This window comes from Hyperolius riggenbachi, chromosome 3 (genome assembly GCF_040937935.1).
Source record: "Hyperolius riggenbachi isolate aHypRig1 chromosome 3, aHypRig1.pri, whole genome shotgun sequence".
Classification (NCBI taxonomy): Eukaryota; Metazoa; Chordata; class Amphibia; order Anura; family Hyperoliidae; genus Hyperolius; species Hyperolius riggenbachi.
This window is the reverse complement of record NC_090648.1, coordinates 468,194,045-468,210,156: the sequence shown is the minus strand read 5'-3', so window position 1 is coordinate 468,210,156 and position 16,112 is coordinate 468,194,045. Positions and strand designations below refer to the sequence as shown.

General features: G+C 44.4%; 1 protein-coding gene across 9 annotated transcripts in view; it reads left to right on the top strand.

Annotated features, from left to right (window-relative positions):
• C2CD5 (C2 calcium dependent domain containing 5) overlaps window positions 1-16,112 on the top strand; it is a 160,064-nt gene that overhangs the window by 103,364 nt on the left and 40,588 nt on the right. For 4 of the 9 annotated variants that reach the window (XM_068277983.1, XM_068277982.1, XM_068277981.1 and 1 more), the window contains 3 exons: window positions 2,264-2,359; window positions 11,853-12,044; window positions 15,393-15,579. In XM_068277983.1, the coding sequence (XP_068134084.1) occupies window positions 2,264-2,359; window positions 11,853-12,044; window positions 15,393-15,579 (475 nt within the window). Of the gene's footprint in view, window positions 1-2,263; window positions 2,450-6,897; window positions 6,973-11,852; window positions 12,045-15,392; window positions 15,580-16,112 lie in introns of those variants that run through there. The other 5 variants (XM_068277980.1, XM_068277979.1, XM_068277978.1 and 2 more) reach the window with 2 other exon arrangements.

Here is a 16,112-nt window from a genome sequence, read left to right as displayed (position 1 = left end):
GGTGACATACCATGTTACCTACCTTATCATCACAAGGGGAGAGTCTTTCTGGCCAGAGTGGCCACTGCTCCATTTGTCCCCCACATGGTGAGTGAGCTACTCCGCAGCTCCGTCAGTACCTCGTCCACTGACGTCTTTCCTGCAGCTATAGGTACTGTGACTAGCCACTTACCGTAAGTTTTTACCAGGCATTTTATTTATTTTTACTTGGATCTCTTGTGCATATACTGTAATGTATTCTATTAACTAAAATCCTCTCAGGTTGCCATAGTGACCATTAATCCAAAGGTCAGACCGTACAGTAGTCAGAGAGTCCTTCCATCCATCATGGCTTTAAAAAACCAGAACATTGAAATAACAAAAGAATAAGCAGTTTCCTAGTTTGATCAGTTTCAGAGTAGATATTCAAGTACAAAGTACAAATACATATGGGGACAGGTTCTCTTTGAAGCCCAGCGAAACGCAAAATTGAACAAGGCCAATTCTCAAGGCAGTTCTCTTGAATATGTCAATTATGCACTGGAAATTAACCTAAAGCTTTTTTTATTTTCTTTAATTGCTTTTCTTTAGCAGCATTATTATTTCCTTTTACTGCTTTCTTTACTAGCAACTGTGCATCTGAATGATCAGATTTAGGACCACTAGCTTGTGAGCAGTATCCTGTGTGCGGTTTGTAGTCTTAAAACTGCCCAATACCTTCTCTCTCTTTCTTTTTCTGTCTTTCTTTCTCTCTCATTCGATTGGGGTTTTCTGAAAGTAGTTTCCGATAGTAATACTGTACCTTTCAGCTTGAAAAAATAGATATGCTTAATGAGTTGCTAACTATTTTGAGTTAATGCAAATTTTATGTTTTATTTTTTTTAACCTCCCTGGCAATATGATTATTTCCTGATTTTAGGGTCTAAGCGCGGTACCATTTTTTTATGTGCTTTTAGAACCTAAGAGCCGGAAAAATATTGCAGAGAGATCTGCAGTAGCCTCTACACAGACTCACCTCTCCGGGATCCAGTGCTGCAATTCTTCCTCCTGTCCTGTGGTTGGTGCTCTACCCTTATGATGAGATTGCCTTCTGTAGTCATGTGACAAAGGGCAATCTCACCTGAGGAATCGAGGACCAGAAGAGGATGGGCAGCAAGTGCCCAGATCCCAGGGAAGGAGTTACAACTATCGCTGCACTGCATCCCCACGCTTCCTGGCAGCTACCCTGAGCCAAGCTCGGGATTACTGCTTCTTTTTCCACCACAAGCCTGGCTCGGGGTTACTCCCAAGGAGGTTAAAGTGCACCTGAACTGAGAGGGATATGAAAGCTGACATATTTATTTCCGTTTAAACAATACCGGTTGCATGGCTGTCCTACTGGTTATGTGCCTCCAATACTTTTAGCCATATACCCTGAACAAGCATGCAGATCAGGTGCTCTGACTGAAGTCTGACTAAATTAGCAGCATGCTTGTTACAGGTGTGCGATACAGACACTACTGCGGCCAAATTGATCAGCAGGCCTGTCGGGCAACTGGTATTATTTAAAAGGAAATCCATATGTCAGCCATCACATCCCTCTCCATTCTGGTGTACTTTAAGGACACACTAGACAAAAATAAACTAATGAAATAAACGATTGTATCTATCTTCCTTCTCCTGAAAATGACTTTTTTAAGATATTGTACTGTTTTATTTTATGTTTAAATCTACTTTTTAAATTGTAACTGTTTTATTGTTCTTGCTCAATGACACATTCATTGAAGTATGCCAGAGCTAAAATCTATGAACTATTGACCCTTTTTTACCTCTTTCCTGCTCTCAGAAGCCATTTTCTGCTACAAAAGTGTTTTATAGTAGGAATTTCTTATCAGTGAGAGTCACACTGCAGGCACTTCCTGTCTGAGTCAGGACTGAGTCAACCACTTACATACCTGATATTTAACTCTTTCAGGCAGATAAAGAAAAAAAGGAACACCGCATAGTTATTTGTGTGCTAGGCACTGTACATAACCCATGTCTATCTCATCATGTCACAGGTTACCTCGTGTATCCTTTAAACCATTCAGTTTTTAATTGGACCAATCAGAATGTTCAGGTATGGCTTTTGGGTGTTTCAATTCCATGTTGCATACATTTTTATAAACTCAACATAACATTTGCATCAACTTGAAATTAGCATCTCACAAACTGTCTCTACTGGCAAATGAGAATGCAGCGTTGCTGGATTTCTGTCTGGAGTAACTGTAACTGACATTCTCTGTTTCTGGCTTTATTTTTGTAGCGAGGAGGTGTGCATCCTGTCCGCCTCGGGGACCGCCGTTGTCCTGAACCCCCGCTTCCTACAGGATGCAGCCAGCGAGGGCTGCCCGGAACCAAGGTTGTCCACTCAACCGGCCTTCTTTATAGGTTCAGAAAAGGCAGACTTTGATAATTTGCCACACAGCAAGGATAGTGTGCTACGTCCAGGGTAGGTAGGGCGGAGGGAGGCCGGGCAGTTCTCTCCTTGTGTGACTAACCCCGGCAGAGGTAACGCCTCGCTGCACCAGACCACGCGGATCGTTTAACGGGGCAGTCCCAGACTCAGCCTATCAGTCCTTCCAAAGATTTCCTTTTATTTTGACATCAATATACCCCTAGGTTTGTTGTACATTTAATTATGTATTCTTTGGGTTTAAAGTGGACCCAAACCAAAATTTTTTTTAATTCAAAATATATAGTTGCACCACTCTGACACATACAAAGATAAATAAACACTCCTTCAAGCCTATGAGCATTTCAGTGCATGCTTTTCACCCTTCTCTTTTCATAACTAGAGTTATACAGGTGGCAGCCATTAGCAATTCCTCCTTTGCCGGACACCACCTACTCCACTAGTTTGCTGGATTCTGTCCCGGCACTATGAAAGGAAGATGGGGGGTTCCTCCAAAAAATGTAAAATATTTTATATTTGTCATCATGCAGCTGAAAAAAAGGCTACTTATTATTATAATTTAGAAAATAGATTTTATTTATAAAATCTTGTATTTTTAATTTGGGTCCACTTTAAGTGAGAGGAGACTACAGAGGCTGCCATTTTCATTCCATTATACACCATGCCATTTGCCTGGCTGTCATGCTGAGCTTTTGGCTTTAGTTGTTTGTGAGACGCACCTCCAACAAGTGCGCAGCCAGTGGAGTCGCACCCGAGTCAAAGCATCTGATGTGTATGCTCGTTCTCGGCCAGTGACTTAAAGTGACGCTCACACATGGGAATTCATCCTGCCCCTCGGTGTCTCTCCTGTCCCATCTGTTCCCTTGCAGTCAGCCCTGGTTAAGATCCCCAACTGTGCCAGACGGGGACTACTGAGTATGCACGGCCCTGACTGCGTGCCCCTTGGGCCTGTGAGCGTTCTGCACCTGTGCAGTTACAAGCCTCACTAACTGTGCCGGCACAGAATGCTCCCAGCCAAGGGAGCGCGAACAAGGAGGTGTTTGGCCAAGGCCACGCACGTGTAGTCTGTAACTACCGCAACTTAAAGCGGAAGAACATAGTGAGCCCAAGGACAACAGGGCTATGTCCCCTTTCCCCTCCGTCACATTTTTCATCAATACGCTCCTTGTCATCCCCTTGGTCATCTTATCAGCCCTTCAGCAAACACCAGGTAAGGAGGAGTATGTGTTAGTGATGAGTTATGTACTCAGGTAAACAGTGGGAGTTAAAATCAGTCATGGAGGAATTTTTCTTTCAGTCATGGATGTATTTTTGGAGGCGTTAAAGTAAACCAGAGACAAGTAAAAAAAAGTTTTATACAAATTTAGGGCTTCCTCCAGCCCCCTTCAGGCTGATTGGTCCCTTGCCATCCTCCTCCGCCCCCTGCATCCTCCGGTAGGTGGCCCAGTAACGTTGCAAGATGGGGCATACTGCACAAGCCTGTCCCGGCTGTGCTTGAGTGCCCCATCACCGGGAGAGTTCTGCGCCTAGGGGACTGCGGGAGCGCAATGGTGGAGCACGCGCGGCCGGATAGTGTCTGCGCCGACTTGCGAGATTACTGGGCCGCCTAGTAGAGGATCCAGGCGGTGGAGGAGAACAGTGAGGGACTGATCAGCTTGATGTGGGCTTTTTTTTTTCTTTACTTGTCTTAGGTACACTTTAAGCCACATGTACGCTGATACGTTAAAGCCCTTTTTGGGCTATGATCACAGCTCGGGTGTTCGCTCTCTAAAGACACTGTGTGGGCTAACATTATTGATTGAGAGCTAAGAGCACCAGAAACAGGAAGCTGAGCTACAGACCTAGCCAAGAGGGGGGGCACACACCTGACAGGGATAGAAGGCATGAGTGTGACCGCGATTAGAATCTTGTCGGATCTCTTTTGTGGTGTCCGTGAGGCAACGGTTGCCTGGAGAACAGCGCAGGAAGCCTCTACCGGATCCAGAGGCTCTCCTTTTCTTAGGTAAGTATCAATTATTTGCCCCTAGGTTCGCTGCAGGTACACTTTAATTTCATCTGAAGGAAGGCTGTGCGCTGTGCAAGGAAATGTTCCAGTTAGTGTAATGGGACTGTCCCTTTAAACTTAACAGGTGATCCTAATAGCACGCAAACCTAACTATGGGGGAGGGGGGGGACGTTATAATCTAATGGCTGCCAGCATTACATCCTGCTTCCCATAATTATGTGTTTCACCTTATTAACCTTTGAATGCTGATGACCGAGTTATTCCCATGAGATGGTGTTGTTTTAATATTATTCATTAATGTGGCATCTTGCACACTGATCAGTTCATATCACTAGCTATCCCTCAGAGATTCTAACTGTCTAATGTTCCCGTACACACGCTCAATCGGTGTCACCCGATTGGGATCGAAACCCCAGTCCCTCGGGCGAACTTGCAGGGCCACGGCTGTGCAGATGCATCACTAGCTTGCAAGTGAGCAACCTAATCTGCTGTATGGGGAGGAGGGGGGGTCGGCTAGGTGGCGTGAGACTGACATTACGTGGTGGGCGGGGTCAGTGAGGAGATCAATGCACTAGGGTCAGATTGCTGGCCCAGGGATCAGGGACTGCCGTATGCACACTGGATTCTCAGCAGAGGCACTGGTTATGGCACTTAAAGCGGAACTCTCGCGAAAATCTTAAAATTTCAAACACATACAAATAAGAAGTACATTTCTCCCAGAGTAAAATGAGCCATAAATTACTTTTTTCCTATGTTGCTGTCACTTACACTAGGTAGTAGAAATCTGACATTACCGACAGATTTGGGCTAGCCCATCTTCTCATAGGGGGGTTCTCAGGGTTTTCTTTATGTTTAAAAGCACTTAGTGAATGGCAGTTGCTCCGCCCAACTGCCAAAATGGTGAGCAGGGAGGCTGCCAGCATCTTTGCATTAATCATTTTCAGGGAATGTCTTTATAACGAATAAAGGCCATGCTGAGAATCCCCCACGAAGGGATGGACTAGCCCAAAACCTGTCGGCAATGTCAGATTTCTACTACTTACTGTAAGTGACAGCAACATAGGAGAAAAGTAATTAATGTCTCATTTTACTCTGGGAGAAATGTACAGGGTGGGCCATTTATATGGATACACCTTATCTATGGATACACCCCATATACCACACGATACCATCATTTTTTTTGTTCCAACAGTCTCGGAGGAATCTATACAGTGTGGGTTAGTGTCAGATCAATAGCGGTGGTTTTGTTTGTTAACTTCACCATTCACATAAAATGGTGTATCCATATAAATGGCCATATTAAGGTGTATCCATATAAATGGCCCACCTTGTACTTCTTATTGGTATGTGTTTTAACTGTTAAGATTTTCACGACAGTTCCTCTTTAATTTCCCCTACCGTGAGCATAGTATAATAAGCCTATCTAGTTCTATCCTTCTAGTTGGTGGGAAAGCCAATTCCACTACCAGTATGCTCTACAGGGGGTGGAAGTCAGTGTGCCCAGAGGAAACTCAACATAGATAGAGAGACCTTGCAGTCTCCATGGAAATAGTATACTCAGTGATAATTGAACCTTCTACCATAGTGCTGCAAAGCGGCAGTGCTAACTACATAGTTGCCATGCTGTGCTGGTAGCTGACTTGTTTTTGAGGGCTGCCATTATTTGGTTTCAGAATTTGTACTCATAATACATCATAGCACAGTCTGTCAGCTTTAAAGCAAAACCAAGAATCGATGTTAATCAATAGCCTTGTTCACACTTGAATGTGTTTTTAATGTGCAGAAGTAAAAAACTGACAGCAGTGCAATACTGTACTGTGAGCATTTTCTCAGTCAATTACAGAAGCTTGTTTTTCGAATGTTTTATTGATAAAACGTTCAATAAATCTATAACACCTTAGTGAATTCAAAATTAGATTTTACTCATGAGGTAAATTATCAAACGTTCGATAAAGTGTTTGATAAAGATTAGTGAATTGAGGCCATGGTGTGCAGAAAACGCAGGCCGAAAAATGCACTTGGACCGACAAGAGTGAACAATGTCTCAAGGATGACGTAATATACTGTGCATTTGTAAAGTATTTACAGTGCCAAAACCTCAAGTAAACTTTTTTCATGTTGTCATTATGGAGCGTTGTTTGTAGAATTCTTAAAGAGGAACTTTCGCAAACATTTAAAATGTAAAACACATACAAATAAGAAGTACATTTCTCCCATAGTAAAATGAGCCATAAATTACTTTTCTCCTATGTTGCTGTCACTTACAATAAGTAGTAGAAATCTGACATTACCGACATATTTTGGACTAGCCCATTTTCTCATAGGGGGGGGGGGGGGGGTTTCTCAGGGTTTTCTTTATTTTTAAAAGCACTTGGTGAATGGCAGTTGCTCCGTCCAACTGCCAAAATAGTGTGCAGGGAGGCTGGCCAGCATCTTTGTATTAATAATTTTCAGAGAATGTCTTTATAAAGAATAAAGGCAATGCTGAGAATCTCCCATGAAGAGATGGACTAGCCCAAAACCTGTTGGTAATGTTAGATTTCTACTACCTACTGTAAGTGACAGCAACATAGGAGAAAAGTCATGTATGGCTCCTTTTACTCTGGAAGAAATGTACTTCTTATTTGTACTGTATGTGTTTTAAATTTTAAAATTTTTGCGACAGTTCCTCTTTAAGGAAAAAAAATGAATTTGATCCATTTTGGAATAAGACTGTCTGTAACATAACAAAAGTGATAAAAGCGCTGTGAATACTTTCCAGACGCACTGTATATCTTGTATAGCTGGTTTCTGGTGTTTTTATCTTCGGATTTGTCAACATGGAACCCCAATTTCTTAAATCTTTTTTTAATGTTCTGTGTGGGGCATGGAAGGCTGACGATCTGGCGGTTCTCTTTGCTGAGTAACAGTTGTAGATATTTCCATACATCTGCTGCCCCAGTGACAGTTGGTCAGCAGCACAGGAGGTGAGGGGTGCTTTATTCTTAAAATAAACCTGAGACATGGGAACAAATTTTATGCTACTTACCTGGGCTTCTTCCAGCCCCCCTGTAGCCGTACAGGTCCTTCAGTTTCCTCCTGGTCTACTTTGCTTTGCCCCTCTGTAGGATTGCCCATCACGGGCTACTGCACATGCATTGCCCAGGTCACAGACATGCCTCCTCGATTGCTCTCCCATGGACAGCAGACATCTGCGCATGCGCAGAAAGCTCCCGGCAGTGGAAGTGCGATTGAGGTGGTGCACGGGCAGCGCATGTGCAGTAGCCTACGACTGTTCCAGTTGGCAAGCTTTTGGAGGGGCACAATGGCGAAACCTGGGAGTAAACAAAGGGACGCATAAGATTTACAGGGGGCTAGAAGAAGCCCAAGGTAAGTAAAATAGAACTTGTGCCCCCATCTCAGGTACACATTAAGAAACCAGATTCCTATGTGCAGAGGGGCCCTGCAGGCAGCATTATAATTCTTCCTAAAACACTTGCAGACCCTTCCTCTGCTCTGTCAAAACACAGATGCTTCATATACTGTAACACTTGGGGTTAAAGGAATATGGACCTCTTTATTCTCTTTATGATGTACAGTATGTATAGTTTCCCAGATCACACACACACACACCTACACACACCTACACACACACACACCCCTGCACACACACACACACCTACACACCCCTGCACACACACACACCTACACACACACCTACACACACACACACTTACACACACACACACACCTACACACACACACACACACACACACACACACACCTACACACACACACACACACACACACACACACACACACACACACACCTACACACACACACACCCCTGCACACACACACACCTACACACCCCTGCACACACACACACCTACACACACACCTACACACACACACACCTACACACACACACACCTACACACACACACACACCTACACACACACACACCCCTGCACACACACACACCTACACACACACACACACCTACACACACCTACACACACACACACCCCTGCACACACACACACCTACACACCCCTGCACACACACACACACACCTACACACACACACACCTACACACACACCTACACACACCTACACACACACACACACACACCCCTACACACACACACACACACACCTACACACACACCTACACACACCTACACACACACACACCCCTGCACACACACACACCTACACACCCCTGCACACACACACACCTACACACACACACACCTACACACACACCTACACACACCTACACACACACACACACACACACACCTACACACACACACACACACACACACACACACACACACACCCCTACACACACACACACCCCTACACACACACACACACACACACCTACATACACCTACACACACCTACACACACACACACACCTACACACACACTTGACCTGCTGGTTCTGTAGTTTTAGTCACACCTGGAGCATGCATGGAGTCAGCAGGGTCACCTGATTGGCATACCGCTTCTGGGTCAGCGGTGCAAAGTATCAGAGGCTGAGGATCAGCATAACAGCCAGACACAGCATTTTTCAGAAGGGAACAAAGATGTCAGCCTTCCAGATCCCTCGGATTACAGAACTAGGAGTTTATCACCTATCATCAGCTTGCCTTTTTCACTTTACAATATTTAGCCTACTAAAATCACATTCTGGGTATTTTAATCTAATCGCTTCCTTCTGGGCTTCTTTGTAAATCAAACATGTGGGCAAAATCGCTTAAAGTTAAATTCCACTTGTGTCAAGAAAAACTCACTGCTTTTAATTTGGCTTAAAGGACCACACATACAGTGATATTCTGAGGGGAAGTTCAGCGAGTGGGTTAAAAATATACTGCAGGTTTATTTGTCAGCCAAACAGTGAAACGAAAAGGGAAATGAGGTATCTTACCTCATTGACGAAATCTTTGCAACTTACAAAAGATTTTTATTTAGCACAGGCAACGCGTTTCACAAGTCTGGGCCCGCTTCCTCAGGCCAATAACAGTGCCAAATGATAGGAATCAATTTAGCATAGGGAGCCTTTTTGTTTTTAAACTGTTTTTAGAAGCTTTTTTTCAACCAGGGTGCCTCTTACCCCCTATTGTGCATCGTACACCCCCGTACATATCCTGTCCGAGGGGTGGTGACGGAACACACGTGGTTTCTACCATGGTGGACACCTGTCCCCTTTTTCTTCAAGAGAGCAAACACATCCAGGACCACCCAGAGTGGAGTCGGGTTTATGGTCTCTACCTGCTTCCTGCGGTCGGTTGCCCCCTTGCAACCCTCCTCTGTGAGTAGCATCTTACTTATTCATTATCGCATAAGTAATTGACATATTGCACTACTGGGCTCCAGTCTTTTGTCTCCTGTGCCTTTATCTACAGGGTGTCAGGACTACAGTACATGTGCTATTGATGCAGGTGAGTTGATTAACCCTGCATCTGCTGAACTCACCACTAGGCTTCCCCCAATACGCCGCTGTCTGTGGGTCCCAAATAAATCTGTATGGCAGATGAGTTGCTAACTTGCAACAACCACAATCATCATCCAGGATCTGTTCCTCCAAACTCAGAACAGAACTCAGACATTTGCTCTCTACCTTACCATATAGAATTTACATTTCTCCCAGAATAAAAGGCACTGTAAATTATGTTTCTCCTATGTTGCTGGCACTTACAATAGTCAGTAAACTTTTAACAGGTCTGACAGGTTTTGGACAAGTTCACCTCTTCGTGGGGGATTCTTAGTATCTCCTTTGCTCTTTGCAAAAGCACTGCCTAGAAAGGATCTATACAAAGATGCTGGCTGGCCTCCCTTCTTGCTTGCTCACCAGGATGCTCAAATAACGAGTTCAGATGAAATCTGAATAGGTGTTATTCGGATTTCATCCTGCTAATTAATTCACCTGTGCGGGTGGGCAAGGGGGCAGGTTAATCTTACCCATCAGGCGTCTTCTTCGCTCCGTCCCTCGGCGCCTCCCACAATGCGTTAAAATCCAGCGCCATGTGACTAAACACTTCCTCCTTCAACCCGGAAGGAGGAAGTGTTTGTAATCACGTGATGCCGGATTGGAATGCATCGTGGGAGGCGCCGAGAGACGGAGCGAAGAAGACTCCTGATGGGTAAGATTAACCCACCCCCTTGCCCACCCGCACAGGTGAATTAATTAGCAGGATGAAATCCAAATAACAACTATTTGGATTTCATCGGAACTCGTTATTTGAGCATCTCTGTTGCTCACTATTAGGGATGATCACAGAAACGCAAATTGTTCCGAGTTGATGCAAATGTATGGGAATATTTATGCAAATGTATGCAGCTTGAAAATGGACCAATCAATTTAAACCTGAGTTTAAATTGATTGGTCTGTTTTCAAACTGCATACATTTGCATACAATTTGCATAATTTCGGAACAATTTGCATCTCATTGATCATCCCTACTCACTATTTTGACAAGTAAACTGAGCAACTGCTGTTCAAGGGGAACTGAAGTAAAAGGTATATGGAGGCTGCCATATTTATTTCCTTTTAATCAATACCAGTTGCCTGGCAGCCCTGCTGGTCTATTTCTCTGCAGTAGTATCTGAATAACACCAGAAACAAGCATGCAGCTAGTCTTGTCAGATCTGACTTTAAAGTCTGAAACACCTGATCTGCTGCATGCTTGTTCAGGGGCTATGGCTAATAGTATTAGAGGCAGAGGATCAGCAGGGCTGCCAGGCAACTGGTATTGCTTAAAAGGAAATAAACATGGCAGCCTCCGTATATCTCTCTCTTTAGTTCCCCTTTCAGTAAGCGCTTTTGAAAATAAAGAGAACTCTAAGAGTCCCCCATGAGGAGCTGGACTAGTCCAAAACCTTTCCGATCTGTCAGATTTTTACAACCTATTAGAAGTGACAGCAATGTAGGAAAGCGCATTTTACTATGGAACAAATGTACATTTTATACATAGGCATACACATGCATTTTAAATGTTACATTTTTTTTTTTATTTTAGTGGTCCTTCAAGGATTTTACCTGAATTATCTTTTTTTGTGCATATAAAACACAGCCATTCCGTGGTGTTTTTTTTTAACAGAAACTGGCATGATGGAAGTGTTCTCTGTCTGTCACTGGATTAGTCAAGATAATGAGTAACACAAATAGACTTGTACAGCACTCATCTCTGTTCATCACAAAGTGGGATTTGACTTTAACAAGACGGTGTGATGTGTTGAGTACAGTAACTGGTAGCAGCCGATCAGGGATCAGTTTACTGCAGTCTGTTGAGCAACAGATTCTGATTGGTTGCTGTGACTTACCAGTTGCTGCTAATTTCCTCCTTGCTTTCTGCCTTACTGGATAATTTGTAGAGTGTTTCATAAAAGACATGAAAGCTGCTTTCTCTGTAATGCCTCCACCTATTTCTCACCTATAGAACGGACGAGGCTCCCTCTCCCGCCTGCAGCTTCTGTCACATCCCGTACGATGAACTGAACATGCCTTTCCCAGCTCATCTCACCTACTGCTACAGCTGCCGCAAGCAGAAAGTCCCCGACGTCCTCTTCACCACCATTGACCTCCCTGGCGATGCTCCAGTGATCGGCAAGGGCTGCCTCATCCAGGCCAGGTAAAATGGGGCTCTCATATTGTCTCTGGTGTACCATTGTGTGTGTATGTGTAAGTTCGGTTCACACTGCGACGCAAACAGTGGATTCAGAAACAGATTGTATGCCCGTCCATGCTGGATGCGCTGGAGTCCGCGCCACATTGTTCACATACCAGCCTTTTTGTATCCAATTACATCGCCACACGTCCTCCATTCGTCCTGAAACCAGTTGTAGCCTGGTAAAAACATGGGGCTCCCTGTTTGATTTTAACCACTTAATGACATGCTGACTTATAAAAAACATCCTTCTAGAGCCTCTTAATGGCTCCAGAATGTTTTTATAAGTCAGACAGTGCTGCTGCGCTGTGCGCGCTCCCGCACATGCACGTGCATTCCCATGCATGTGAAAATAGTGGGGGGAAAAAAGGGAAACAGTAAAAAAGGGCGCAGGAGGCTAGTGGACAAATCGGACGCCGCCATTCACTCCCATAATAAATATCGTTTACTGGGCGCCGAACAGGAAAAAAGGGTGCCCGAGAATAATAACGTTTTCCAATGGCGCCCGAAGATTTTTAATGTTTTATAACTGCTTGTGATGATTTACGTTTCCTATTTCAATAAAACATTATTTAAAATGTTATCCCTTACTGTTTGTAAAACATTATTATTCACAAAATAAAACGATCAGTACGTAACGTAAATTGTAATATATTTTATCCCTTACTGTTTCTAAAACATTATTCTACACACAATACAGTGATCACTAAGGGGGGGTCTTAGGTTTAGGCACCACCAGGGGGGGGTCTTAGGTTTAGGCACCACCAGGGGGGGTCTTAGGTTTAGGCACCACCAGGGGCGTCTTAGGTTTAGGCACCACCAGGGGGGGTCTTAGGTTTAGGCACCACCAGGGGGGTCTTAGGTTTAGGCACCACCAGGGGGGTCTTAGGTATAGGCACCAATACGGGGGGTCTAGGGGTTAGGGGTAGGTACAGGGAGGGTTACTTACTAATTTTTTTTTAAACGTTATTATACATTTCACTTTTTAAACGGAAGATTAACGTTTTCACAATTGCCGATTTCATGCACATTATTTAATGATTTATAACTTTATAAAACATTATTTTTAAACGAAATATAGTACATTATATTATTAAACGTTATCCATGTTTTTTCGTTTAAAACCCCGCGCCCTTTTTTCCCAGCGCCCCTTTTTAACGTACGCGAAAAAAGCACCAAAGAAAAAATACACCTTTATTTCCAAATAATATATAATATATTGTCACCATACTTTGTACTAGGGACATAGTTAAAATGCTGTAATAACCAGGACAAATAGGCAGATAAAATGTGTGGGTTTTATGTACAGTAGCAGTGTTTATATTAAAATCATAAGGGATGAAATTGGAGAAATAGTGTGTTTTTTTTTTCATTTTTTCCTTGTATTTCCCTTTAAAATGAATAAAAAATAAAGTAATTACTGAAAACAAATATCAACCCCAAAAAGCCCAATTGGTGGTGAAAAAAACAAGATATTGATCATTTTATTATGATTAGTAGTTATTCAGCTATTGGCAAATGAAAGGGATGAGCACTGAAAGGTGAAAATCGCTCTTGTCCGTTAGGGTAAAAACCTGTTTTGGGGTTAAAAAAATCAACAGGAGTCCTACCAAACGAAGAATTCACATTGGGCCACCGTGAACCAATGAGAATTTTCCCTGTTAAAGTGGAATTCCTAATGGTTTTGCGGGACACCAACTCACAGGACAGGTGAGTTGGTGTTTTGCATTCAGCAACCAGCCTAGTGGGAGGCGGCACGCCAGCATGACAGGTGAGCCTGCAACACGGGCTTGGGGGAGGTACATATATACTTGGGAGTAGACCAGGGGGAGGTACATATATACTTGGGAGTAGACCAGGGGGTGGTACACATACACTTGGGAAGAAACCAGGGGGAGGTACACATACAATTGGGAAGAGACTGGGGGGAGGTACACATACACTTGGGAAAAGACCAGGGGAGGGTACACATATACACATACACTTGGAAAGAGACCGGGGGTAGGTACTCATACACTTGGGATGAGATTGGGGGGAGGTGACTTGGTGTTCTACATTCAACATCCAGCCTAGTGGGAGGTGGCGCGCCAGCATGACAGGTGAGCCTGCAACACGGGTTTTGAGGAGGTACATATACACTTAGGAAGACACCAGGGGGAGGTACACATACACTTAGGAAGATACCAGGGGGAGGTACACATACACTTGGGAAGAAACCAGGGGGAGGTACACATACACTTGGGAAGAGACTGGGGGGAGGTACGCATACACTTGGGAAGAGACTGGGGGATGTACACATACAATTGGGAAGAGACCAGGGGGAGGTACATATACAATTGGGAAGAGACCGTGGGGAGGTACGCATACAATTGGGAAGAGACCGCGTGGAGGTACACATACACTTGGCAAGACGCTGGGGGAAGGTACACATACACTTGGGAAGAGACCGGGGGAGGGTACACATACACTTGGCAAGACGCTGGGGGGAGGTACACATACACTTGGGACGAGACCGGGGGAGGGTACACATACACTTGGCAAGACGCTGGGGGGAGGTACACATACACTTGGAAAGAGACTGGGGGGAGGTACTCATACACTTGAGATGAGATTGGGGGGAGCTACACATACACTTGGCAAGACACTGGGGAGAGGTACACATACACTTAGGAAGAGACCGGGGGAGGTACACATACACTTTGGGGGAGACTGACTGGGGGTCCATCGGTCATTGGGAAATTGAACACTGTTACCGACGCGCACCTGATCAAACCCTTTCAACCAAGATTTTCCAGCATACCGACTCAATTGTCTCAATTTGGCTGAATTATCGGCCAGGTGGCCATGTTACTGCATAAGTCTCTGCTAGATTTGGTCATTATGAATCAGCTGGATATCAATGTTAAAAAAAATAGTAATGCATGGGCACCCTAACAAACACAGAGGGGAAATACAAAGCTCCATAGAGATAGTACCCTGGCTGAGATTCAAGCTTGGGATTCTAGCACTGCCAGGTAAGAGGCTGCCCTGATTCTGATGTCAATTCATAAAATCATGGCCATGCGCCAGTCATTACAGTACTTGGTCATGTGATATCTGCTACTGCCAATCACAGGACGCTCAACCACTGACCGTGTTTAGCCCAGTTTTAGTGCTCCAAGGACTGGATTTACTTGTCTTTACTTACTCTGCAGCCATCTTTGAAACCTTGTGTACTGACTGAGGTTGGAGAATCGCTGCTGGGAGGAGATGCTGTGCAAGTCTTTATATCCCCAGGAACATTAACCGTTTCATTTGGTCTCCTTGGGTCAGGTTGTGTCGGCTGAAGAAGAAGGCGCAGGCAGAGGCGAACGCCACGGTTATCAGCAACCTTCTGCCATTCATGGAGTATGAACTGCACACGCAGCTGATGAACAAGCTGAAGCTGAAGGGAATGAACGCTCTGTTTGGTCTGAGGATACAGATCACAGTCGGGGAGACCATGCTGCTGGGACTGGCCGTAAGTAGCTGTTTCCTCCTCCTTCTAGAGCCTGCGCATCAAGCAGATCATTGGCCGTTAGTGCCTCTCCACCACATATGTGTCTTGACAGTGCCGAACTCTTTAGAGCTCGTTCACACTGTACGCGCTGCTGTGTGCATTTCGGCAGCGTGTATGGTGTGCGATCAGCGAGAACATCAGAAGTGCATAGGCGTTGCCTAATGTGAATGTGACCTTACTTGTTTATCGGTGGATACAGTGCAGCTGCTCACCCTATTCAAGGAGAAACCATTACCAAAATTTTAACTTCATCCCAAGCTGATTCAGTAGCTGATACCCCCTTTCCCATGAGAAATCTTTTCCTTTTCACAAACTGATCATCAGGGGGCTCTGTATGGCTGATTTTGTGGTAAAACCCCTCCCACTGTGTGATGTCAGGAGCATGGTTCTGACATCACACTGTGGGAGCCTTTTTGCATTGTGTTTTAGCTGACATACTTCAATGAGGGTGTCATTGAGCAGAGACAATAAAACTGGGATATCTATAAAAAGTA